At 45.0% G+C, this 25,721-nt stretch overlaps 1 protein-coding gene across 3 annotated transcripts in view; it reads left to right on the top strand.

Moving 5' to 3' along the window:
- The window catches only part of eIF2Bepsilon (eukaryotic translation initiation factor 2B subunit epsilon), a 65,530-nt gene extending 41,160 nt beyond the window's left edge, over nt 1-24,370 (top strand). The window contains exons 13-18 of one of the 3 annotated variants that reach the window (XM_065433062.2): nt 7,778-7,868; nt 10,727-10,958; nt 12,636-12,736; nt 20,569-20,724; nt 21,881-21,898; nt 24,271-24,370. In XM_065433062.2, coding sequence (XP_065289134.1) covers nt 7,778-7,868; nt 10,727-10,958; nt 12,636-12,736; nt 20,569-20,724; nt 21,881-21,893 — 593 coding nt within the window. In that variant the 3' untranslated portion in view covers nt 21,894-21,898; nt 24,271-24,370. The remainder of the gene's footprint in view (nt 1-7,777; nt 7,869-10,726; nt 10,959-12,635; nt 12,737-20,568; nt 20,725-21,880; nt 21,899-24,270) is intronic. The other 2 variants (XM_065433063.2, XM_065433064.2) reach the window with 2 other exon arrangements.
- Nucleotides 24,371-25,721: the final 1,351 nt, after the last annotated feature.

Genomic DNA, 25,721 nt, shown 5'->3' with positions numbered 1-25,721 from the left:
AATGGCTGCAGCATATGTCTTAGTGGTGAATGTGTCGAAGACGTAAGCCTGTTGTTGGCAGAGCTTTAAGTGAAAATGGTAACTCACAATGTACGGTTAAATATTTACTTGATTCTAACACAGACCTTCATATTTTCTTTCCGAAAAATGGGTCTGCACATTGCTTGCATGTTAGTCTGATGTGAAACAGAAAACACGTGTGTGGCATTTGTAACAGCGCACTATCATAGCCAGCATCACCACCATCACATGATGGCAATAAAACAAGTTTACGCATAGGTTGACGATAGCCTGCACCAAGTATGTGGCACTTCATCACAAAATATCGCACCACTGAAGCCATAGCGCATGTTTCTGGCATATCAGTCTGGCGTCACACGACAAAGTGGTTAGTATACCCGTGAGCCACTAATCCCATTCGTAATTGCTGGGGAGCCGTTCCGCAAATGAGAAATATCAAGCACTGTGGACAACGGCACGTGGCGTAAGAAGCTGTGTGAGAGCAATGGCAAGGCGTCAATTAAGTGTAATAAATGACCATTCTGTGAAAGTAAACTCTGCAGGTTTTATCCTTTTCTGATTGCCAGAATCAGAAGCATGCTACATTTAAAAGAACAAGAAAAGAAACTGAGTGCATATTAGACTCGTGTGCAAATGTAGTTTTTTTCTGATAACCTCAATTTTCTTGAACTCTGAGTTTTGGAGAATACCTGTAGTTTTACCATTGATAATGCTGCACTTCTTTTTTAGATATACCATATAGTACAAGGTAAAATCTTGTAGAGTGCAATAAAACAAGAATGCTTGGGGTTCATCACTGCAAAAAGCCTTTAAAATGAAAGATTCTTGTGATCATTATTAAAAAACACCTTTTTAAAACAAATGGTTGTTCCAAAGAAAGTTTAGGCTGATCTAGAATAACGAGATCTACATCTAGATTAGGATGCCATAAAATATTTGATGGCGAGTGAAGCCATGGTGAGCACTAAAATATCAAGCGTGATGCACAAGAACAGAAAAAGGGCAACAACACCACCTCTTGAGATTCCAGCGACAGCTGCGCATAACATAATGGATTTAGACAGTGGCAGTTGGTCAATTCGAAATTCTTAGATTGCAGTTGAAGGTAACCAAAGACTTACCAAAAGTCAAACGGGTAACTTTTGCCAACTCTTTCAGTTAATAAATAGCCCAAATATCCACTTCGGGCACTGTGTGCAGAATTGTGGATGTGAAAATAGTGCATCGAAAGCAAAATTGCCAATAAAAATAGTATTAAAATGTCTTGCGTACATCTTGAACCATTTCTTATAGGACCGGTGCTGGAAGTTTGAATGTTATATGTAAATTGTTTTAGTAAAGTGTGGTGGAAAGTATACAGTTAGGTAGAGGTCATCAAGTGGCAGATTTACTTGCTTTATTGTTTTTCACGTTTTGCTTCAGGCATCTTTTTCAAGCGACTGCATAGGTGCTTCTCAAGTTTACTGGACATCAAATAGTAGTTGAAGTTCTCATATCTGGCATTCGTGCATAGAGTTCTTGTGTGGAATCAGCATGCTCTAAATTTGACAAAACTCGCTGAGGAAATGAAAACTCTCAGTTCAGTCTGCAGCTGTGTGATGATGCAAGAAATTTCATGAACGTAAATTATCAGTGGACAGAATTAGTTGGCACCTAAAGTATGTAAATAGTGTGCAATCCACATCAGCATACTGAGGCCACCAACACTGCGGTTTGACATGAAATTTGAGTACAAAAAGATTGACCTTTATTTTGTTTATTATTAGTAGTGCATTTGTTGCTGACCCGCCATGGTTGCCTAGTAGTTATAGTGTTGGGCTACCAAGCAGGAGATCACAGGATCGAATCCTGGCCACGGCGGCCGCATTTCGATGGGGGCGAAATGCAAAAACACCCATGTACTTAGATTTAGGCGCACATTAAAAAGCCCCAGGTGGTCTAAATTTCTGGAGTCCCCCACTTTGGCGTGCCTCATAATCAGAAAGTGGTTTTGGCACGTAAAACCCCATAATATTTTTTTATTTGTTGCTGTTTTTTTTTTCACTATGGAAAAGCATATTGCGTGCAACAATAAGAGTTGCATTGTGTTACTGTGTTGAAGTGTTAATGCATTGTTTTTATTGCACTGATGTGCCAAGGTGTTATAGTATAAATATACCAACATATTGATTCATTATTTTATTCACCACTCCTGCCTAGGAATAATACTCAACTGTTAGTACCTTTAAATAAATAAAAAGTTTTGAAGGGATATCTTTAACAGTCTGAACTAGGGGTTGTTGAGTATCAGTTGTTTTTATTCAAATGTAAATAATTTTTAAAAAAAAGAGGTGACACATATAGGATATTTTGAAAAATATATAACAGACCAATCAAGTGATGCAGATGTAATGATGGCCACTGAGGTAACAAAGCAATACTTTGCATATATTAAAGTAACTGCTTGTTATTTTGCAGCACTGAGGATTTCGGGCAGTATATACCACGAAAAGAATATACACAGCCAAATGTAAATTTAACAGTACTCAATTCAAGGAAATTTTCTATGTAACGTAGTGCTTTAAATTCTCCGTGACACATTTACAGAGCCTACGTAGGTCGAAAATGTTGAAGCAATGAAGTGAGCTCAACATGGTGATTGTTTCATGCTGATTACGTTCAGTGTGAACTCAGGGTTTTGCCGTATGTAACAGTATTCGAGGGGAATGTGGGTATATGCTGGCTTTCTCTTCGAGTTGTGGACGCCATTGACCTGTTGAGGTTTACTGTGTTAGATATGGAGCTGGTTCCTGAGGCTACTTCGAGTTCCCCAAACCGCTTCGAGTGGCAGCACAGCTAATTGAGGAATGCGGAGGCCGGAAGGCGCATTCCAGAGAAGCGACCAAGACAACAAGTTCGTGCGTCGCCGGGATTAGAAGGGGGCCTGGGACAATGGAGCGCAATCGACCCCCTTCGTCTTTGAAGAAGGCTGTTGCCACCGCTGCGGAGCCGAGTCGCCGGGATTTGCAGGTGGGCGTCGGACAATGGAGCAGGTGCAGCCCCCCTCCTTCTCCGGCCTAGAAGTGATTGCCAGTCTGCGTGGCAAGACCGCAGAGAGCCCCGACAGGTGTGCCCCGCGACACGGGCGCCTACCATTGGCTGCAAGTGGCGTCATCGGAGTGGACTCTCCCATTGGTCAAACATGACGTGACTTGCAGTGCTCGAAGGGCTTATAAGAAGCCTTCCAGAGAGACCTGAGCATTCTGGGACATGCCCTGATTCCCTGCTTCACCTCTCTCGAACTTCTTGCCGCGGGCCGCAGCGTCCGAGTTGCTGCCGGCCCGTAATGACTGTACGCCTGTTACTTGTCGCTCACCTCTCTTGTACATAATGTAGAATAAATCCCTCCCAAGTTGTGGTTTCCATCCCGGAGTCCCGTCCTCCAACCCCTACATCTGGTTGGCAGCGGTAGGATCGCCTCCGAATGCATCAGCTGGTGGCAGCGCTACGGATCAACCTTCGTCGAGAGAGATCATAAGGAACCGGGAAGAGCGAAGAAGAGAGAGCCTTCGTCGAAAGAGGTCCGAAGAGACTGGGAGTATCGAAGAAGGAGCGAGCCTTCGACCCAGGGAGTCCGGAAGGAACCGGCAACAGCGGACGAACGAACCGGATGGCAGGGTGCTGCAACCGTAAGTGAGCGCGTGGTTTTTTTCCTTATGATTCGCCAGACTCAAAGGTTGTGTGTTCAATTTTGATAGTTCTGGGAATCGGGAGTTTGTTGCATTGTGTGTTTGCACAAATTAATTAAGGAAAACAGTTTTAACCACCTGTCGGGGCAGCTGCCATGGATCTTAGAAGGTTGACGAGGTTAGACTTGTTGTTGGTGTGCGACGATTTGGGAGTTGAGGCGGACGAACGGATGGAGACGCCAGCTATCATAAAGGCGATTAACGATAGTGGCAATGATCACAAAAGCATTGAGCTTGCTTGGGAAGTGATACAGGAGCCACGGGAGCGAGAGCGTCGTGTACGTTTGCGAGCGCGTCGTGAACTTAGGAGTGAGCTTAAGCGTGAAGAACGCGAGAATGAACGGAAGCAGGAGCTTCAAGAACTTACTCTTAGGTGTCAGCGTCACGAACGTGAGAAGGCACGCGAACGTGAGCGAGAGGAAAAGTATGAGAGAGAGAAGGCAGCACTGATCAAAGAGATACAGTATTGTGATCAGTTATTGGCACAGAGAGAACGGCTGTCTGAGAATTCTGTAGGTAGTACAGAGCGAAAGAATGAGGAAGTGTCTAGCGGACTTTCGCCAGAAGCCGACGAAAAGAGTAGTGCCTGCGAGATTGGCTGCAGATTGATAAGTGAAGGGAAAAGGCTAGCTGCTAACGATGCCTTAGTGGCAACAGAGGCCGTTAAAGGCCGTAGGGAGAGCGACGAGGTGCTGTGCCAACAGATGACTGTGGAGACAGCTAGGCCAGCTGCGAACAAATTGGCACAGTTACCGCGTGTGTGCGTCGCTGGTAAGGTTAGCGAGGTTGCTAGCGAAGGAAAGGGTACTTCTGACCCGACAGAAGCGAGCACCCATGTAGAGCCAGATGTGCGTGCAGAAGTGAAGTGCGAGCTGGACGATGCAGTTGAGAATAGTTCTCGGGGTGGCGAGCTCCGTAGCTCACGAGAGAACAACTGCATTGTTCAGGGATCGGTGCGGCTCTCCGCCAGTCTAGATGGCCTAGATAGGGATGATTCAGTTAATCATTCGGACTGTGCGCGTGAGACAGCGATCGATACCGACGGGCTGTGTGCCGATTCACAGCGTGCGCTGGGCAATGTAGTAGAGGGCAGTTCGCAAGAGTGCGAGTTGTCTTACTCGAGTAAAGCCTGCTGCATTGCGCCAGAGTCGGTTGAGCTGTCCGCCAGTCGAGGCAGAGTGAGAGTAGATTTAAATGTAAATCACTCAGACTGCGCGGGTAAGAGGCCGATCCGGGCCGACGAAATGTGTACCGGCCAGCACGAGGCACGAGAAGGCGACATGAAGGCTAGTGCAAAGAGAAAGCGCCTTAAAAAGAAGCGCAGTAAAAACCGAAAGTCGGTAATTAATGTAGCGCCGCCAAAGATGGCGAGAAACCCAAAAGGGCAGGGCGCGAGGAAGAAGGTGCGGTCGTCTAGGACGATGTTGACGCATCCAAAATGGTCGAGCCACCGGTCAAAGGGGGACCGCGAAGAATGTTCTGCGCGGACGCGGACAAAGGGCACGGGGCAGTTAAGCTCCTCGTCGTTCCGTAGTTCTTTTTATAGCTCAGCGTGCAGTTCGAAGAAACGCAAGGTGGCAGGACGAGACCAGGTGGGGAGTAGCGACGCGGTCAATCGAGCTTGTGTTGAAAGCGGGGCGCGGGGACGCAAATTGGCAGGAGACCGTAACGTCTTGGGGGAGCTGATAGTGAATCAGCCCTTTTGTTGTTCCTCCGTAGCCAGAGTAGCTTTGAAACTGCGGCCTCCCCGGGTACGACTCAAAGTATGAGTCAGACGTAAGCGTTTGGAATGAGAGGCCAAGAGAGCTTCCGTAGTAGGAAAACGTGTTGTTTTGTATTTTATTTTGAGCATCGGAAAGTTTTCGCGATTTGAGACTAGGCTTTCTTTCAAGGTGTAAGGTTTGAGCTTTGTTCATGTTTTCGTTCGAGAAGCTCGAGATTTGAAAGATGCGTTTTAGGTAAACATGTAGTCTCGCGAGATGCTCGTTAATAAGTAGATAGGCTTTTTTTGTGTGTGTGAGTAACCTGAAGGTCAAGGTTATCGTCGAAAGGCCTATGGTAAAGCGCGTTTGTTATTTAACCTTCTTTCTTTTTAAGCGTTTTTGAATTTTGTAAGGTTAAGCGCGTAGATTTTCAGTGAGTGCATGATTTGCACGGAGAAGCGTTCTTAGTTCCATTAGCGCGTGTCCTGTGTGGACGGAAGGAAGCAGACTTTATGACTGGGTTGCTAGTGTGTGTGGAAGGCAGCCGTATTCTGACTTCTTTAGTGAACGTGCGTGGAATGAGTTAGTAGAAGACGCATCATTTTAAGAGTTCTGCGGAGTGTGTAAGTCCCGCAAGTTCAATTGTTCGTTTATGTCACGTGTCCTGTAGGACTTTCAGGAAAGAAACGTGAGTAAGCGTGAATGAAAAGTTTGCCTACAATGCAAGTACGCGTTCTGTTTAGTGACCACAAGGCTAGTGCGCTTGTGATTACGTACTTGTGAAGTTGACCAGATTGTTCAGTGGCACCATTACGTGCGATAAGTACGCCACTGCGATAGATTGGAAACATGCTGTTCGTGTAGTTAGGCCACTTATGTTATGTTCGGCTGTTTTCATTTGTTGTTTGCATCATCGGCGACCCTTTTGTTTTGCAACAACAATAGTACTCTGGTCTTGTCGGCAATCGAGGAGAAATGGATAGCTGTTTGGAAGGGTGGTTGGAACTGTTGTCAAAATTGGGGAACTAAAAGATCAGGGTTGATTTTGACTCAGTAATAGTCTGGCGAGTCAGGGGTGAAGAGCCTGCGCTTACGCGTGGTGCAGCGCTGTGCTGTTTTGTTTGTTTGACGTTTGTTCTCCAGGGCCTAGGATCCCGAAGTTCGTCAAACGAGGCTCGACCCCAGTACCCTGCAGCTTCTGTCAGCGTTCCTCCTGGCCAGCGAATTGAGTTCACCGGCCATTCAGAACAACCGGGGCGAGGACGAGCTGTTAGATATGGAGCTGGTTCCTGAGGCTACTTCGAGTTCCCCAAACCGCTTCGAGTGGCAGCACAGCTAATTGAGGAATGCGGAGGCCGGAAGGCGCATTCCAGAGAAGCGACCAAGACAACAAGTTCGTGCGTCGCCGGGATTAGAAGGGGGCCTGGGACAATGGAGCGCAATCGACCCCCTTCGTCTTTGAAGAAGGCTGTTGCCACCGCTGCGGAGCCGAGTCGCCGGGATTTGCAGGTGGGCGTCGGACAATGGAGCAGGTGCAGCCCCCCTCCTTCTCCGGCCTAGAAGTGATTGCCAGTCTGCGTGGCAAGACCGCAGAGAGCCCCGACAGGTGTGCCCCGCGACACGGGCGCCTACCATTGGCTGCAAGTGGCGTCATCGGAGTGGACTCTCCCATTGGTCAAACATGACGTGACTTGCAGTGCTCGAAGGGCTTATAAGAAGCCTTCCAGAGAGACCTGAGCATTCTGGGACATGCCCTGATTCCCTGCTTCACCTCTCTCGAACTTCTTGCCGCGGGCCGCAGCGTCCGAGTTGCTGCCGGCCCGTAATGACTGTACGCCTGTTACTTGTCGCTCACCTCTCTTGTACATAATGTAGAATAAATCCCTCCCAAGTTGTGGTTTCCATCCCGGAGTCCCGTCCTCCAACCCCTACAACTGCTATTACGAAGGGATGCACTGTGCAACTCATTGGGCTCAGCGTCCGCAATGAGTGAGATAAACTACGCATGTGAACAATATACTATCTGTTTTTTGAGGTTGATTAAATATTGTATTGTTTGCCCGAATATATTAAGCATATTCAAATCAATGCTCTTCATTTAAATTCTCAAGTGCCATCAACTTTGTTAAATTGAGGTGGAACCATAATTCTGAGAATTTATGGCAATGCAAGAGACACAGCTTTTATTGATGGAAACACCAGAGAAACTGGAGTAGGTAGCTTTAGTGCAAAGTATGTCTCTTAATCGTGTAGCAGTTTTGACCTGTCGTAAAGAGGTTCGTTGCAAGATGTGTTGCAGTGCAAGACGCTCGCCTATTCGTGCAGTGTTCTACAACGAGGTTGTGGAGAGCCTGCAGCGCGGTGTCGAGGAGAACGTCAAGTGCGACAACCTCATCCTCGAGATCAACTCTTCGAGGTGAGCGCACAACTGAGCCTGACTCTTTGGTCACTGGAAGACAAGTTAAGCCAAATTATTTTCCAAAGACACGTTCCCAAATTTCCAATTATTTTTTAACCACTTGGTGGAATCAGCGCATTAAATAAATGCCAGAAATACATTCAGAACAATACCTTTATTTGGAGAACACATATAAAGAAGAATGTTTCAATGCTAAAGAAAGTTTCTTCATCACAGCGCTGCTTGAAGTTGGGTTTTTCGATGCCAATAAAGGGGGAAAAAAATGCGGCCTGTGAGAGTTGTAATGCAGCCAACTGCCATGTGGGGTCAAATTTAGTCACATAGGAAAGTCTCACTTCGCGTGGCCTCGGTGTGCCAGCCGACGACGGTGATGCCATTTTTCTTGTTGACGACGTTAAAGGTGGTTCTGGCAAGATTTCAAATTCTTTGTAGTGCCATCCGTAAACAAACAAACAAACTGGCAAGATTTCAAATTATTTGTAGTGCCATCTGTGAACAAACAAACAAAAAAAGATAGAGACACACGGACATGTTCAGATTGTCTTTGGTGACAAGTTGACACTTTTTACCATGGACTAGCCCAGCTCGTCCATGATAGATTGTGTACGAAACATGTGGACGTGCCTAGAAATCTATGGGAGGTAAAGGGTTAAAGGAGCACCAACACATATTTTCGAAGTTGTGGAAACTCTACAGCATGCTTTTTTACATGTAAATAAGTAATGCGTAGCAAGTATAAGGATTGGGAAACAGTTATGACATTCGATGAGATACTAGAGTTGTTCTTAGAATGCCAGATCTGGCATTATCAACACTATCGCAGCCTCGTGAGACTGGTAAAGATTTGCTGACGTGTAGCAATAAGCCTAAGTACAATGACACTGCTCATAAAAAAGTGAACAAGCGTGCTGTGCATTTTTTCGGGCTGTGGTCGCATGTATCAGCCACAGCAATCGCAGGAGCACAGCAAGCCATTTGATCATGACAGGTGCGCCTCCTGGGTAGCAAAATAAAAACTAGTTCGTGCAAACAAGTACAGTAGACTTACGTTAATTCAACTCCAGTTAGTTCGATCTTTTGGTTAATTCGATGCCGATCCAAAGTCCCGGTTGGCACCCATGCATTTCTGTAAGCCCAAACTTTTGTTGTTTCAATCCTAAAATTGGCCTGCGCTAGATAATTCGAACTTGACCGGTGAGCACGCATGCACGTGAGCTGTATGGTGGCCCCAACCGACACCCCTTTAGTGGTAGCGTCTCGATGGAGCTTAGGGGACGACAAATGCATTGAACACACGTCATCTGCCGTTGAAAACGCCTATTTTCGGCCTGCCCTAGGAAGATATTCAAGCAAAAAACCGTAGCTCACAATGCCGGCTTACGGTATTTACCCAAAGTGTGCCTTTTCTTTTCCACAAAGTTGGGCTGAGAATTGTCGATGGGTGCAACTGGATATGAAACCAAAACCGCCTTCACGCCGTTCATATGCTTCACCACATAACTCGAATGTACTGCGACGAAGCTTACTTTAACCCTTTGAGGGTCGATTTTTTTTTTTTTGCCATATGCGACCGCCCAGGGTCGATTTCTTTTATTGCAGATTCCAATTCTTCTTAGGGAGTTATTTTTAAAAAATTTACCATAATTTTTCTAGCGTGACCATAAAGTGAGAAAAAATATTTTGTGTTGGTATATGTGTACTCTTCATTCATGAATGACAGCAGTAAAAAAGGTTATAAACCTTTGTACAAGGGTAACCTTTACACCTTTACAAGGGTAAAAAAAGAAATAAACTTATAAAAATTGAAAATTTGATGCATTGTTATAGTTCAAGGCTTTGAAAATGTGCACACGAGAATATTTCGCAAGACTCAAATGTTCCTGCTCTGACACTAATATGTACATCCATAGCGTAATCGAACTGCATAGGTGCACGCACTCAAGAAAACTGTATGGTTGTGTGCCCGTCAAAAAAGCAAAGCATGTGACAAACTTCCACTAATCTCCATCTTATCGCCAACCAGAGGCAATTAGTTTTTTCAAGTCTAAAAAAAAAGGCGACGTAAACACATGCACGGCGGCATCATTCATATGCACACCCCCGTGAGCATTAAATGAGCAAGGAACAAGCGTTCGCCCTTTGAGCGATTAGTAAACAGATAGCCATCACTTTTGCAAGCGCAAGAAGCCGAAACCGCCCCCGGAACAAAGCCCAAAGCGCCACTCGCCCGTGTGCACACCAATGCGCGAGCTTTATTATATAGACGCGCGGGAGCGAACTAGCGCTAAAACAGACCATGCAACGAAAACCGAGAGAGGGAGGCTCACGAAAAAAATTCCCTGTAGTCGCACATAGTGGCAGCACATGACAGAAAAGAAAAAGTTAGGAAATTGGCACACTTTTTAAACATACAGGCGGCACCGTAAATATACAGCATCGACCATTCGGACTTTGTTCGCAGCGCCGTATATTTACGTCATCGACCCTCAAAGGGTTAAAAAGAATTGTGCGGCAAATCTGACTTCCGTGTCCCCCCAGCAGAACAGCCAAATGTGCTACCCACTAGACCATGGACTAGCCAATCACGTTGACTTCACAGGAAATCGCCCGCCATTGTGCAATGCTCATTAGACCCTTGATCATTTCTTTTGCCCATAAATTGGGTGCACATTAGATTTCTACTTTGTTTAGGAGCTTTAATGCCATTTCCGCGTTAGTCTAGGGCATTTTCGTGGCACAGCTCCAATGCCTGCTGTACGTTTCCTGTGAGATGCCGAGATAGAGTGCTGACTACAGTGCATGCTGTACCTACCATAAAGCTTACTAACTGGCTGTCTGTGCTGTCGGACCTGCAGGTACGCCTACAACATTGCCATGCGTGGGGTGATAGCAGTCGTGACACGGGTGGTGCTGGAGATGCCCCTGCTGCTCACGAGCCCGGCAGGTGGCGGCGGGGAGGCGGCGACACAGCCTAGCGCGGCAGAGTACGGCAGCAAGCTGCGCAAGTGCCTCGCCCAGTTCCGTGCCCTGCTGCTGAACTACGTCCGAGATCCAGAGTCCATGGCCGACTGCCTGCTTGGGCTTGAGGTGAGGTGGCGGACGCTTCGCAAACTGCGGTTCCTCGTCAACAAGCACATTGCTGCACGTCCTTTGCTTCTGGTGCTTTGTCTCTTTGTGTTTATGAATGTTAGGCTGACTGCCTTCTATGACTGTAGCCATAGCACAATTGCTTTGAACGTATTGGTGTGTCTTTTTTTTAGTGCATACTAACACATAAAATGCAGTCCTTTTTTTTCTGTGTAACAATAGAGCTTTCAAATGCACTTTTGATACTGTTTTTTTCATGCCATTTAAGTGAGCCTTTAGTCACTGTAGTTGAGCACTCTTCAAATAATTAAGTTGGTCTACCTGTATTAATGTTTTCTTTGCTTGTGTTCAGTTGCCTATGTCAGTTGCATCTGTGTGTATGCCTTTATTTTTTTACTGATTTTGCTGTTACATGTGCTCTTTCCCAGTCCTGCTGTAGCTGCAATATAGGGCTGCAGTACGTATAACTTATTTATTTATTTATCTATTTATTTATTTATTTATCTATAATTAAACGTTGTCACACATTCACTTCAGTACAAGACACACACACACACACTGTAATGGATTGTTATTATGTTGTGAGTATTACAGTGAGTAAGCAGTTATCTTATGAAATACAATAATGGTAATGTGTTGCCTTTGCTTTTCTGGTTCCTTGTTGAAAAACCCTCCTCTGTTATACACAGGTTGGTAAAATGAATGGAGCTTACTCAGACTCACTCACAAATTATATCTTTTGCTCAGGGCTCACTAGGACTCAGACTCACCAGCATTCTGCTGAATCGGGCTCACTTGGACTTAACTCATCATACTTCTACTCAACTGCGCTCACTTATTAGAATCCAACTGAGGCTGGTCCACTTGGTCTGGCTCTCACTTGTTCAGGCTTTCTCGTGAATTGAACACATCAAATAATAAAAGACCTTCCTACGACGCTAAATATAGCACATGCACAGGGATTACAAATGCGAAGACATTTATGAAAATATATGCACAAGAGTCTTAAACATACAGAAGAAAAATCCTTATTTCAAGTCCATCACAATGCCTTGAAAGAAGTAAATAAGTATGATGTACAATCTTTGCATTGCTGGAAGTACAGTTAAGCCTTGAGATAATGAACTTCAGTATAATTAAATTCTCAGTATAACAATGTGTGTTTGTATGCGATTTCAATACAGTGGACTCTCGTTAAACGGAACCTCAAGGGACCGGGGAAATATGTTCCGTTTATCAGGAGTTTCGTTTAGCGAGAGGAGGTTCAGGATTTCGCAATCCGTTCCAGACTGCTTGGTCCCGACGAGACAGGCGTGCGCGCAATTGGCAGTCTCCGCTGAAGCGGATCTCAGGTGCAAAATCTAGGTATTAAAGAGGACTGTATGCTACGGGCACAAACTTTATTGCACAAAAGCGGTAAGCAATGAACTTTTTTTTCAGAGCACTACTAAAATTTTTAAAAAAATCTCAATAGTCCACTTATTCCGTGGAAATCAGCGGGAACTGCGATTTATTGGCTTGTGAAAAAGGACTTTATGTTTGCTTGTTTGAGCTCTCGCAACCGTTTTCTTTGAATGGCACCACTCATACTAGACAGGCTGCTCAAAAACAGCTCAGAACCTTCTTCTCGTTGGAAGAAACTCTTCAGCATTTGGACTGCCGATTCCGCCTGCGCAGGTGTCACCACAGGATCAGAGTCGGCAGTCTCGTGTTCGACTTCTTCATCCTCGTCTTCGCTTTCATCGGGGGGACAGACATCAGCTACAATGCTCTGCACGGTATTTTCCGGACATGTTGCTACATCACTGTGAATTTGAACATACAGACAGTGATGCGTACCGCGATGGGGCTCTGCGTGAACGTGAAGTTGCGGTTTCGAGTCTATTTTCGGTTCCGTTTATACGGTGGTCAGAAAATTCGAGTTCCGATTAACGGGATTTTTTTTACATTGCCTTAATACAAAACCAACCAACTGCGAGGCGTTTGTTCCGTTTAAGCGTTGATTCCGTTTAACCGATTTCCGTTTATCGAGATTCTACTGTATAACAAAATTTTGCTTCCGCCACAAAGGAATGCCAAGACAATAAATGGAAACTTCTGCGGACAAAGATCGTCCAATTATTGAACACAAGTGACAGCTGAAGTGGAGCCGCATCATGTTCCATTAAAGTCCAAGTGCGATAAGATCCTATCGCGGCCCACGCATTTTGTGCTTTAGGCGCGAGTGAAAGTGTGCGAGGGTGAGACAAGAAAGATGGTGGCTTCACGAGTGCCACCTTCCCATGCAAGCAAAGGAAAAGAGGAGGAGAGCAGCTCGCTCGCGTTAACACCATCAAGCATGCGCGAGGGGCAGGTGGGGGGGCGGTAAGTCGGTGTTTTGTGATTTCTGGCGCGTGTCTTGGCCGTGGCTGCGCATGGCTATAAGCACGACCGAGCGCATACTCAGCTGCGTACCCTGCTTTAGAGGTAATGTGCCGCATGCGTAAAGAGCGGGCATGCCGAGGTGGCGTGGCATCACGTTAGCTGATTTCCCACGCATTTAGTATTGAAGTGCGACATGGAGCCAGCCAGCAATGCAAATGATGGCCGTGATATCAGACTTGCTAAAATTCTACTCAGCCGGGCTCCTTCGGACTCAAACTCACCAAAATTCCACACGGCCGAGCTCACTCGAACTCAGACTCGTGGGTCGGTCCGAGTCTGAGTGAGTCGGCTGGTGAATGAGTTTGCCAGCCTACAGTGTTATATATAATATCATATGCCTTTTCTGCTTAATAAGCAAACATTTGTTAGTCAGCATATAGTCCTACTGATCTTACCTGTATCCCATCATAGCACTATGTACTCCTATTTAGCCATCTACTAATCATCATAACTATACAGTATTCTGAATTTTTTAGTGTTGTAGTTACTAGCGTGTTTCATTGTTTCGTTGTTTAAGAAGACGTCCTGTTATTATGGGGCAAACCATCAGCAGCATGATTCGATTCGATGACTGCTCACTGTGCCGTTAATGAGTAATAAGTGACCAGATGCTGACCGCTTGTAAACCTGCAAACACACAGCTCGTGAGCCACTGTTTGGCTACCCGGTGCTATTTGGGCACTTGTGGCTTCAGTTGCATTCATCATGAACTGCGTCATGTTTCAAGCATCATTTGTCATCACCACATGCTGTCTACACTCTGTATGCAACATGCTTACCGGGATAGACATGCTCTGCTAGCACGGTACCTGACTACATAGCACTACATCCTGCTACGTAGCAGGCATTCGTCGCCTTCTATATAGCAGTAATTTCAGTTTTACAGCATGCAGTTCACTCAGCTCTGCTTGGCAGAGTTGATTGTCATAACGGCATTAGCGACGATTTCGTGCTGTTAGAGGTGCAGGCCTTGCCTGTGGTGCAACGAGTCTTACAGGTAGCCAGTGGGTTAACATCTGTGCCAATTGGACCGAAAGCATTCCTCTGTGCCACCCTGCTCAAAACTAGCGTTTTAGTGGAAAAATGTGACGAGGCTGTGCCAAAGGAACCACAAGAACAAAGACCTCATAACGTTGATGCTGCCTCACTGGTAAAATTGAAACCAAAACCTAAAGCGAACTGTCATCATCATAGAAATCAATGGAGCTGCCATATCCGACGGATATAGCTGATGCCATTCCTCCTGTAGTGGACAGTACTCGTGGAGCCCCGTGGTGGAAGAAGGAAGAGACTACACTAGCGCCATCAGGCATATAGGCTCGACAATGGTAGCCGCAACATCAACGCAGTCATCTGTTTAATAAATGGCAGTTCTATGTGGACCTTCTGTTCCTGCAAGTTGGTGACCACCTGGAGTTGATATCACCTCACAAATGTATACGTCTACCAAGTTTCTTCTCGACGTCACGGAACCAGCCACCGAACAACGACGTCTCGATTAAAATAAAATGTCTTCCGTCGCCGCACTGAAACTTCCTGATTTCTGGCCCTCGAACTGTAAACTCTGGTTCGTACACATCGAGGCGCGGTTTCGCTCTCACCGAGTCGCATCTCAGGTAGCCAAGTACGACAACGTCATGAATGCGCTTAATCCGACCACTGCAGCTTTGGTCCGCAACATTTTACTAGCTCCTCCACCCGATGATCAGTATGATACCCTTAAGCGGGAGTTACAACGGCGCACCACCAAGTCTGAGTCGCAACGGATTCAACAGCTCCTCTCATCGGAGAAACTTCATGACAGAAAACCAACTGAGCTGCTTCACCGCATGACACAACTCCTGGGAACCAGCCCACCATCAACAGACTCGAAAATCCTTTGGGAGGCTCTTCTTATAGCGTCTACCGAACCAGGTGCGCATGATTTTATGTGCCTCACCTACTACAACATCTGTCAAGGCCTTAGCAACGATGGCAGACTAGATTATGGATTCTTTCCATCCTGTGATATCTACTTTTGACCGTTGTAATGCACCCGTTGTGACACAACACCAGTTGCAGCAGCACTTTGATGAACCGGTCAGTTCAAGAACACACCTTGCTGCGCAAGTAGAGGAGCTAACTAACCAGTTCGCTGCCTTACGCGTTAGGGCCCTCCGTTTCCCTTTATTTGTTGGTATCACGCCAGATATGGCACTCGCGCATGGCAGTGTCGTCCGTCTTGCAACTTTCCAAGAAACGGTCGGGCCAGTCACTGATGACGGCTAGTGCTGCTGGCTCTACATCAGGCCGTGTCTTCTACATCAACAACTGTGTCATGAAAGTTCGCTAGCTTGCAAACACTGGTGCGGAAATTTATGTAATTCCCCCTACTTTTCGAGACCGCGGAAGACATCGCCATGGCACATCTTTTCTCACTGCCGTCAACGGTTCGAACATTAAAACGTACGGCCAGAAATCTGTCACTCTTGACCTTGGTCTCCAACGCCCTTTTCGATGGCGATTCACCGTCGCTTATGTCCGAGGGCCAATCGTCAGCGCTGATTGTCTGTGGAAGTTTAACCTTGTCATCGACCTTCGCAACTGCCGCCTTCTTGACTTCTCAACAAATCTATCCGTACAAGGTATCACCACGTCTGCACCACCTTTGCGTCTCGTACAAGCCCACACCCAGGTACCGAAACCGCGGTCCACCATTCTGCTGGAATTTCCAGAGCTGTTCGAACCACCCTTGCCAGATCGTCCAATAGTGCACAACGTCACGCACCACATTGTGAATAAAAGACCACCAGTATACGCCCGACCTCGCTGCTTAGCACCAGAGCGTCTGAAAATTGCAAAGCAAGAATGCAAACACATGCTCGCGTAAGGCTTTGTTCGTCCGCCCACTAGCCTTTGGCCATCTGCTTTACACCTGGTGCCCAAGAAGACGGGTGATTGGCAACAGTGCAGCGATTAGTGCGCCTTAAATAAAGTGACAATTCCCGATAGGTACTCTATACCTCGCATCCACGATTTCACCGCACCGCTTCATGGGTGCTGCATATTTAGCAAGGTGGATCTAGTAAAAGCCTGCCATCAGATTCTTGTCGAGCCTTCCGACATTCCTAAAACCGCAATCATTACCCCTTTTGGCATGTTTGAATACATGCGCATGCCATTCGACCTCCGTAATGCCGCTCATACATTTCAGCGATTCGTCGATCGAGTACTCCGTGGCCCGATCTGTTGCTTCGTCTGTTTAGACGACATTCTTGTATTCACTCGCTCTGCTATGGAACACGAATCTGACCTACGTAAGGTGTTTGAACGCCTCCGTCAATATATCCTGGTTGTTAACGTCTCAAAGAGTGAGTTTGGCGTTGCTTCTCTCGATTTCCTGGGCCATCGGGTAGACAAGCATGGAATCCAACTCGTCCCATCCCTTGTGCAAGCAATTAAAGATTTCCCACATCCGTCTTCCATCAAGCAATTACGGGCATTTCTGGGCCTCATCAATTACTATCGCCATTTCATTCCTTGTGCTTCAATTTTGCAGCTGCTGCAGATTCTACTCTCTGGCACACCACGAGCTAGCACGCCTATGTCGTGGATTAATGCTGCTGAATCTGCTTTTATATCTGCCAAGAACGCCCTTGCTGTCGCTACTCTATTGGCGCACCTGCAACCAGATGCTCCAATGTCTGTTATGGTAGATGCCTCTGACATAGCTGTTGGCGCCGTGTTTCAACAACTGGTTGGCAAGCCTATATCTTTCTTTTCAAGGAAGCTGACACTGCAAGAAACCCACTGCAGCACTTTCAATCGCAAATTGCTAGGACTCTACCTCAGAGTCCGCCACTTCCATCACTACCTCAAAGGGCGTCAGTTCTTTAGTCTCACCGACCACAAACCGCTCATTTATGCTATTACCTCCAACAGTTCCTCGCACGCTCCCCGCGAAATTCCTCAGCTTGCATATATCTCCGAATTCACTACTGATATTCGGCATATCAGTGGTGCCAATAATCTCGTCGCTGAGGCTCTGTCACGGATTCATATAATGCAAGCCAAGTGAATCATTCCGGAATTGACTTTGTCCGCCTCGCTACCGCTCAAAGCACAGACCGTGAACTTCAAACACTCTGGACTGACAACGATTGTCTGCACTTCAAAGATATCTTACTGCCTGGCTGCAACATCACACTGATATCCACAGGATTTCTCGTTACGGCATGCCACACACCATAACAACAGCAGAGGAAGGCAATTTGACTCGTCCCTCTTTCAAGCTGTCTCCCATCTTCTGGGTGTAATGCACAGACGAATGACAGCTTATCACTGAAGTTCCAATGGAATGGTAGAACGCTTCCATCATCAACTAAAAGCAGCACTTCGTGCCCATAACTCCATGATTCCATGGACAGAGCACCTGCCTTTGGTTCTACTAGGTCTTCGCACAGCTCTGTAAGGAGATGCACAGTGTTGCTCAGCAGAACTTTTTGGCACGACACTTTGCGTACCCGGTGAGTTTTTCGCCACGGAACCTTCATATACTGGCCTACAATCCTACGCCCACTGCCTTCGCATTGCAATGGCCACTGTTATACCACTGCCACTTCGTAACGACCGCAGAAATGTTTACATGAGCCCACCTTTACTTCATAGCAGTCACATATTTATCCGTCACGACGCTACTTGCACTCCTTTTTGAGCTCCTTACAATGGCCCCTTCAATGTCCTGAAGTGTGACACCAAGTTTTCCCCACTTCTTGTCAACAGACGCAAACAGACAATTTCCATCAATCGCTTGAAGCCAGAACATCTGGACTCTGGCAGTGCCATATCCACTACTTAAACCGCTCAGCTAGGGTGCCTTCATCGCTAGGAGGGAAGCCATGTAGTGGACAGTACTCATGGAGCCCCACAGTGAAAGAAGAAGAGACTGGACTAGAGCCATCAGGCGTATAGGCTCGACGATGGTACCCGCACATCAACACAGTCATCTGTTTATTGAATGGCAATTGTTTGTGGGCCTTCTGTTCGTACACGCCATTTGCTGTTTTTGCCAGTTTTCGCTCTTTTGCTGCATTTCGCTTCACCCGACAACGGTTTCTATGTACTGGCACTGCGCTTTTGCTATTCATTCCGCTTGTGCCGCAGTTATATACTCTTCGTACTATGTGGCACGGAGCTCGCTCAAGGAGGCTGCCAGATCAAAAAGAAGCATCGGATAATATCCAGTCGCACATCGTTTAGCGTAGTTGACATAGTGCTACTTTATACTTACGTTGTAACACACATACTTAAGCACTGAGACATAATTTGCATATTAAGGGGACTTTTCTTCCAACCCTCCACGATTGGAAGATCACATTCCATGGCTGTAATTTGGACCGCTTTCGCATGATAACTGAATTACATATTATAGGAACTAGTATGGTAACGTTTATTTCAAATGCGGTGTTGATGAGCCTACAGCCAGCTCCAATATAGTTATTGACTATTTCATTTGAAATTGAGGCTATCTGGTGTACACAAAAATGTACACCCACCACTGCGCCGAAAGTGCTTTTCACTGCACCACATCAGCCTTTTGCCTGTGCTAGGATGTGCGTCAAAAGGTAAAATGGCGGTTTCACCACTGCGTAATTTTCAAAGAGCTGACAGAATCCTTGAACAAGATTATGGATGCTACTCAGATTTCGAAATTTTTGAGAAGTAAAAACTACTACTTACTGGATCTCGGCAGAAGTCAATACAAAATGCCGGCAGAAGTGACCCGACATGCTCTAGCACTTCAAATTTATAATTTGAAATGACCAGTGGAATATGCAGACCCACTGTGAGCTGACCAGCGAATAAGAAACTTGCCATTGTGGAGTAGAAAACCTGCTGCTTCAGATCAGTGACTAGAATTCACTTTAAGGCTGACTTTGTCAGTACTTAAAATTCCTGTGCAGAACACCAGCCATGGTATCCACTGCTTCTTAGGCCTTGTGTGCAGAACTGTTCAGAGCATTGTTTCTGCTTTTTACAGCGTAAGCTGTTATGGGCTCATTCCATCAGCCGTTTCGGGTTGTGATTGTGTCCGCCACCAGTGTTCGGTGTCCATAGCAGTTATCACCGGAAATGAGATAAAGAATGCCCAGTTGCCGCCGGGATCGAACGCAGGCTCGCTGTGTGGTAATCAGCTACTCTACCACTGCACCACGCCAGCACTTGCTAACATGCAGTGGAAGAATGCACTATAAACGCGACCTAGCGCTCGAAGAGACACGCGATGTGATGTGCACGCCGCGTAGCATCGATACATGCACATATTGCATTGCAGTCGCATATTATTACACCAGGTAGAACGTCATGTAGCAGATGCATAGGTAGCAGTACAACGCAGTTAAAGAAGCTTTAAGGAGGAAAAAGAAGATTATAGAGATGTATAAGTCTTAATGAAATGAAAAGCACGTATGGCGTACCTGATTAATTCAAGCAGGTTAAGTGACTGTTTTTCACCGTCCAGTTTCAAAGGAAATGCAATTAAGTCATCATCATCACTACCCTTGCATCGTGCCATTTGACGTGCAGGCCGCATAGCGTCTATTTGACAAACTTTGCATTGCAGTTCCGTTATATTCCTCCAGGTGTTCCAACATGTAACAGTTCCATATAGCAGTTGCACGCTGCATTTAGCTGGACCTGGTAAACTCAAGTAGGCTAGGTGACCATTTGTCACCATCCTGTTTCGAAGGGGTTGCCAAACAAGTCATAATCATCATCGACAACAGCAACATACCGTGCCACGTGTCAAGGGATGTGACATGTGCGCCACATAATCTCTATACTTGGGTTTACTCTTTGGTACACGTTAAGGTGCCTCCTCGTAAAGTACAAACCGCTGCTGAAGTGAATCGTAGTGCTACGCGCGCAGCTGCAACCACGCAGCATCGGGCTCAGCAGACCGCTGTGCAGAGAGCAGGACAAGCCGCAGCTCAAGTCACAGCTTGCCGTCGACGCTGGTCGGGATTGTTCAGATCCTTATTGCGAAAAAAAAAAAGCGATGAGACTTCGCCGCAAAGACCCTGTAGTGCGTTGTGCCAAAAAGAACGCTCCCATCGAGTTGCTTCTTTAGCTTACACTGTGACTGTGCTACGTGTGTTGCGCAGGTCTGTGACTTTTTTTTTTCTTCTTCTTCTTCTTGACTTTGCAGGAGTTTGTTGCATTGCATGAACAGTACTCTGCCGCTGTCGGAGGCATCCTCAAGTGGATGTACGACCAGGAGCTGCTGTCTGAGGAGGCCATCGTCCATTGGTTCCAGGAGCACAGTCCTAGCACCCCTGGTCCAGCTGGGCTGGTCAGGAAGGCAGTATGTTCATGCATTACTTTGTCGTGGGTTTTGGGCATTTCCAATTGTGTTGGCTTCTTTAACCTTATGGGGGCAACTAAAGATCACGTGAGGTCTTTTCGAATAACTTGGTATGTAGTGGTTTTGTACAGCTTGTACATAGTCATCCAATGTGAAAGTGGAATGCTCAGTCTGCAAGGTAGAAGTTTGGGATAGTTGGGTGAGTCAATCTAAATGTGCTTAAAGTGCGAGGCTAAATGGAGACAGAGACAAGAAACGGCACGGAAAGCACCGATAAAGAATTAGATTACTTGAACATCACGTATGCCTCGGATATATGATGTAGAAGTAATAGTGGTTCCATGTGATGTGATTAAGTTACAGCGGTGCACCGTTGTCATGATTCTACGATTTGTTTCTTCTCAATCAGGCGTGCCATACATTTTTCGTTAAATTACATTTATGCGTCACATTTTTCGTTACATTAATATTTATACATCTCCATAATCTTCTTTCCTTTTTTTTTCAGTTTCAGTTTCAGTTTATTGAGCGTTTGAAATGTTTTACAGAAGTAACTCTAGGAGGTCCCATAGTCAAAGACTGAGGAGGGACCTCCAACAAAAAATACATAGAAAAAGTTTACTTAATGCGGTTAACAACAGCAGTAGCAATCCTAGGAACAGAAAGTATTAACAAACAATGTCGAGTCATAGTAATAACAACAAAGTATAAACACGAAAAGCAGATCCAAGGAGTATTATTCAACATACAGAAGCGTAAAAAGTATACAACACAATCACTTCCCCAAGAAGTGGTGACGAATTTTCCTCTTAAATAAATGAATGGAAGGAGATGATTTAATGGAGGGTGGTAGTGAATTCCATATTGATGTTGCCAAAAAGTTCGCAGTAAGTTTGCCGTATTTAGTCCTTGGTTTCGGTAGGAGGTAGTTATTATGGTGTGAAAATCGAGTGCCAGTGAAATGGGGGGTTTGGTCTTTTGATATCAATGAAATTGGTAATTCTCCTCGACAAAATTTATACGTCAGGACACTAAGACAACATTTATTTAAATCCACTACGGACAAAATATTATATGTGCGGAGTAATGGCAGAGCACTACATGAAAAATGGCTGTAACTTATTATTCTCAAAGCTTGGTTTTGTGTGTGTTGCAGAGGTACCAAGTGAGTTGTGTAAGTATTACCCCAAGAAGAAATGCAGTAAGAGATGTGGCTGTGAATAAATGTGTAGTAGAGTGAAATTAATATACGTATAGGAAAATAGGGGCGGACTTTGATTAGTATTCTGATGCCATAAGCTGCTTTACGCATTAATAAGGATATGTGATTTGTAAATTTCAAATGATTGTCCAGTTCAACGCCAAGAAATGTTGCATGGTCAACAGCCTGAAGCGAAGTCGGACCAATGTTAATGCATGGCTTCTCCTGTACACTTTTTTGCGCGGATGAAAAAATTACAAATTTCAATTTAGTAGCATTAATACTAAGCATATTATCTCGGCACCAAATAACGATTTTAACCACCTCGGCATAAAGGTGAGATATTAGCGATTCCAAGGAAGTGTTAGAAGAATAAATTGTTGTGTCGTCAGCGTATAAAATACAACTGGAATGTGTAATGTTTTCTGGAAGGTCATTGATGTACACGAGGAATAAAATTGGTCCTAGTATTGAGCCTTGTGGAACCCCTATGTTAGTTAGTTTGGCATGCGAATGTGTATCAGAAATAGAGACGATATGTTTTCGATCATGTAAATAACTGCGAATTAGGGAAAGTGCTGGACCACACACGCCAACAGCGTTTAGTTTAGCAAAAAGTATGTCATGATTTAATGATTCGAATGCTTTAGAAAAATCAATAAACTAGGTACCAGCCAATTTACCTGTGTCAATGGCTGTTTTAAGATGATCAGTTAAAGTAATGAGCGCTAATTCAGTTGAATAACCAGATTGAAAGCCAAATTGATTAGAGGACAAAATACTGAACTTTGTGAAATAGCTAGTTAAACGTACTACGAATAACTTTTCAATTATCTTGCTGAAAAATGATAAAATAGATATAGGGCGGTAGTTTAATAACGAGTTCTTGCTACCCTTTTTGAAAACAGGAATAACTTTGGCGATTTTTAAGCAGCTAGGAAAGACGCCAGTTTTGAATATTAGATTTATTATGTGTGAGAGTGTGTCACTGATAAGATGAGCTATAAGCTTTACATGAGATGAGTTGAAGTTATCTAAACCAGCTCCAGTGTTCTTTAAGCGCAGAATGGTCATGCGCACTTCTTCTGGGGAAACTGGAGCGAGAAAAAAAACTGTGTGGCAAACGATGATAAGCCTTGTCGATGTGAACTGAGAGACGTGGCTGGTTGGGGCAAAAAGAATCGACAAAGGCGTTAGCAATGGCTGAAGGGTTATTAAGGGTTTGTTCCCCAACTTAAATAGCAGTTATGGCAGGATTTGGCGATGTTCTATTTAAAAATTCATTGATAATTTTCTACTGTTTCTTAGAATCGTTGCTAGCACGGTCAATTTCCTTTTCATAATACTCTTTTTTAGCATTTTTAAGAAGCCTGCTCAAAATATTCGAGTAGCACTTGTAACGAGTGAGCAGGGTCAAATTAAATGGCTTCTTTTTTGTTTTTTTATAAAGATTATCTTTTCTGCGCACGCATTTGAGAAGATTATCAGTCATCCACGGACAACGAGGAAAAGCGAACCTTTTCTTACTCGTGGTTATTGTGGTTGATTCGGAAGTAGCGTTAGAAATTATATTGCAAAGCAATTCGAAGGCGATTTCTGGATTATTTTGCGACGTAACGGGGTACCAATTAACTTCGGCGATTTTCCTAACAAATGAAGTTTTGTCGAGATTTTTTCTTTTAACATGCATATCTGGAATATTGATATTGGAATTTATACGATGAATATTGGATAATGATCAGTTAGTGAAACTTCAATGACACCAGATCCAGGAGTAACCATGAGATTCGACAAAGCATGGTCAATTAGTGTATCCGGACCATTTATATTCCGCAGAGTCCGTCCTTAAACCTTCTTTAACTCCCTTGTACTGCTGCCTGGGCATCAACTACATGACAATCTACTTTGTGTAATAATATGCATCTGCTATGCAAAACGTTCATGCATGGACACTATGCAGTGCACATGTGACATTTTTGTGCACCTTGTACAGACAAACAGCAGCTAACACCGTACAGATCATTAAATCACATGTACTAGTGTGGCATTTTGTGTCATATATATGTACATAATGTGCACATACATGTACGGTCCATATTTAAATGGAACTCCTAATTAGCATGCAAACCGACACAACTTAGCGAACGTATTGTCAACTTCATAAGTTCAAAAGTGCTTCGCGTGGTGCTGGTGCATTCACATCAAAAGTGAATTGTAATCATTCCTGAAATGTTAAATCTGGTGTTCTCTTTAATATTGGAGCATACTGTACGCTGCCCCCTCTGTCGTATTGGCAGTGCAGCCAGGTTTAACTTTTGTGTGTGTTTACCCTCTTTCCAACCTAGGGTGCCAAATTCGTACAGTGGCTGCAGGAAGCCGAGGAAGAAAGCGACGAGAGCGAAGAGGAAAGTGATTAGTTTGAATAAATTAATACTCACTCCTTCACTCCTGACGTTGGTAGTCTTGGCTTTACCTTTACAAATACCAATCATGTGAAGGGAATTGAACAGTGCTTTAGACAGGACGAAGTAGAGATGACACAGACACAGTGCTGACCTTACTTCTACCTGTCTAAGTACTTTAAACGTGCACTGATTGATTGAATGGAGCTTGGAGCTGGTAGGGCAGGCACCAATCATCACTGTCGGCTCTCAAGCTCTAGCCATTCAGTGCGCACTAAAACGGACAGTCCACTTGGTGCACACTTACATAATGGCCGTCCTGGAAACTGCATGGAATATTGTGCCCATGTTTGTGCAGCTCACATGATTCCATCTTCTTTGGCTGGCTCAGCATAATATTTCGGCAGTCTGTAAGGCTTCTTACTTACCGTACATGGCCCCACGCGACTTTTGTTTGTTTCTAAAAATCGAAAGACATGCGAAGCAAACACTTCCAAACCTGAGAGGACGTCAAGTGCACTGTAATGGCTGCCCTAGCAGCACTTCTCGAGGAGGGGTTTGAGGACTGTATTGAGAAGTGGAAGGACCACGGGAGTTGATGTGTGGAGACATGAGGGAACTGTTGCTTGAAAGGGGATTAGGACAACAAAAACACCAGGCAACGCTTCTCTTCTGAAAGCATAGTCGGCAACTTTTCAGGCAGCCCTTGAGTTATGTTGCGATGACAGATAGCAACCACCATTCCGTTGCAACAAAATCCACATTTCTTTTAGTGACACTGCTGCAGATGTCATACACCTTGGCTTTCTTGTGAATTAAATAGGCAACTAGCTTCAAAATGCTACTTCTATTCAAAACTTAGCAGAAATCACCTAATGGCTTAGTTACATAGAAGAGTCATGTAAGCCTGATGCTCCTATATTTACCCACCACTCCATACACTTACGCATTTGGTGTACAAACCTGTCATGACTTTATTACAGACCTTATTACAAATTTTTGTTAACCTTGCGACATGTTGGTGCCAGAGAGGTGCACTTTTTTTAAGGCTTCGGCGATAACAATTACATACACATGCAACAACGTCAACTGTGCTAATGCAACTAGGTGAGCTAGTGGTTACATCATGATCGTCAGCCTATCTACACGTCCACTGCAGGAAGAGGGCCTCTCCCAGCGATCTCCAATTACCCATACTGAACCCATCTTACGACTGTGAATTTTGTCCATTTCATCACACCACCTAATTCCCTGCCATCCGCGAGTACACTTCTCTTTGGCACCCATTCTGTAAACCCAAGTGGGTACATACTTGGGAGCAAATAGCACTAACAATGGAAACAAAACTCGTCTAGTTTCGTTATTGCAGTTGATTTCCTTTACATGAAGCTCTT

The sequence above is a fragment of the Dermacentor albipictus genome, chromosome 1, assembly GCF_038994185.2.
Source record: "Dermacentor albipictus isolate Rhodes 1998 colony chromosome 1, USDA_Dalb.pri_finalv2, whole genome shotgun sequence".
NCBI lineage: Eukaryota > Metazoa > Arthropoda > Arachnida > Ixodida > Ixodidae > Dermacentor > Dermacentor albipictus.
Note: the sequence above shows the minus strand (reverse complement) of the source record. Positions and strands in the feature narration are given on the sequence as shown.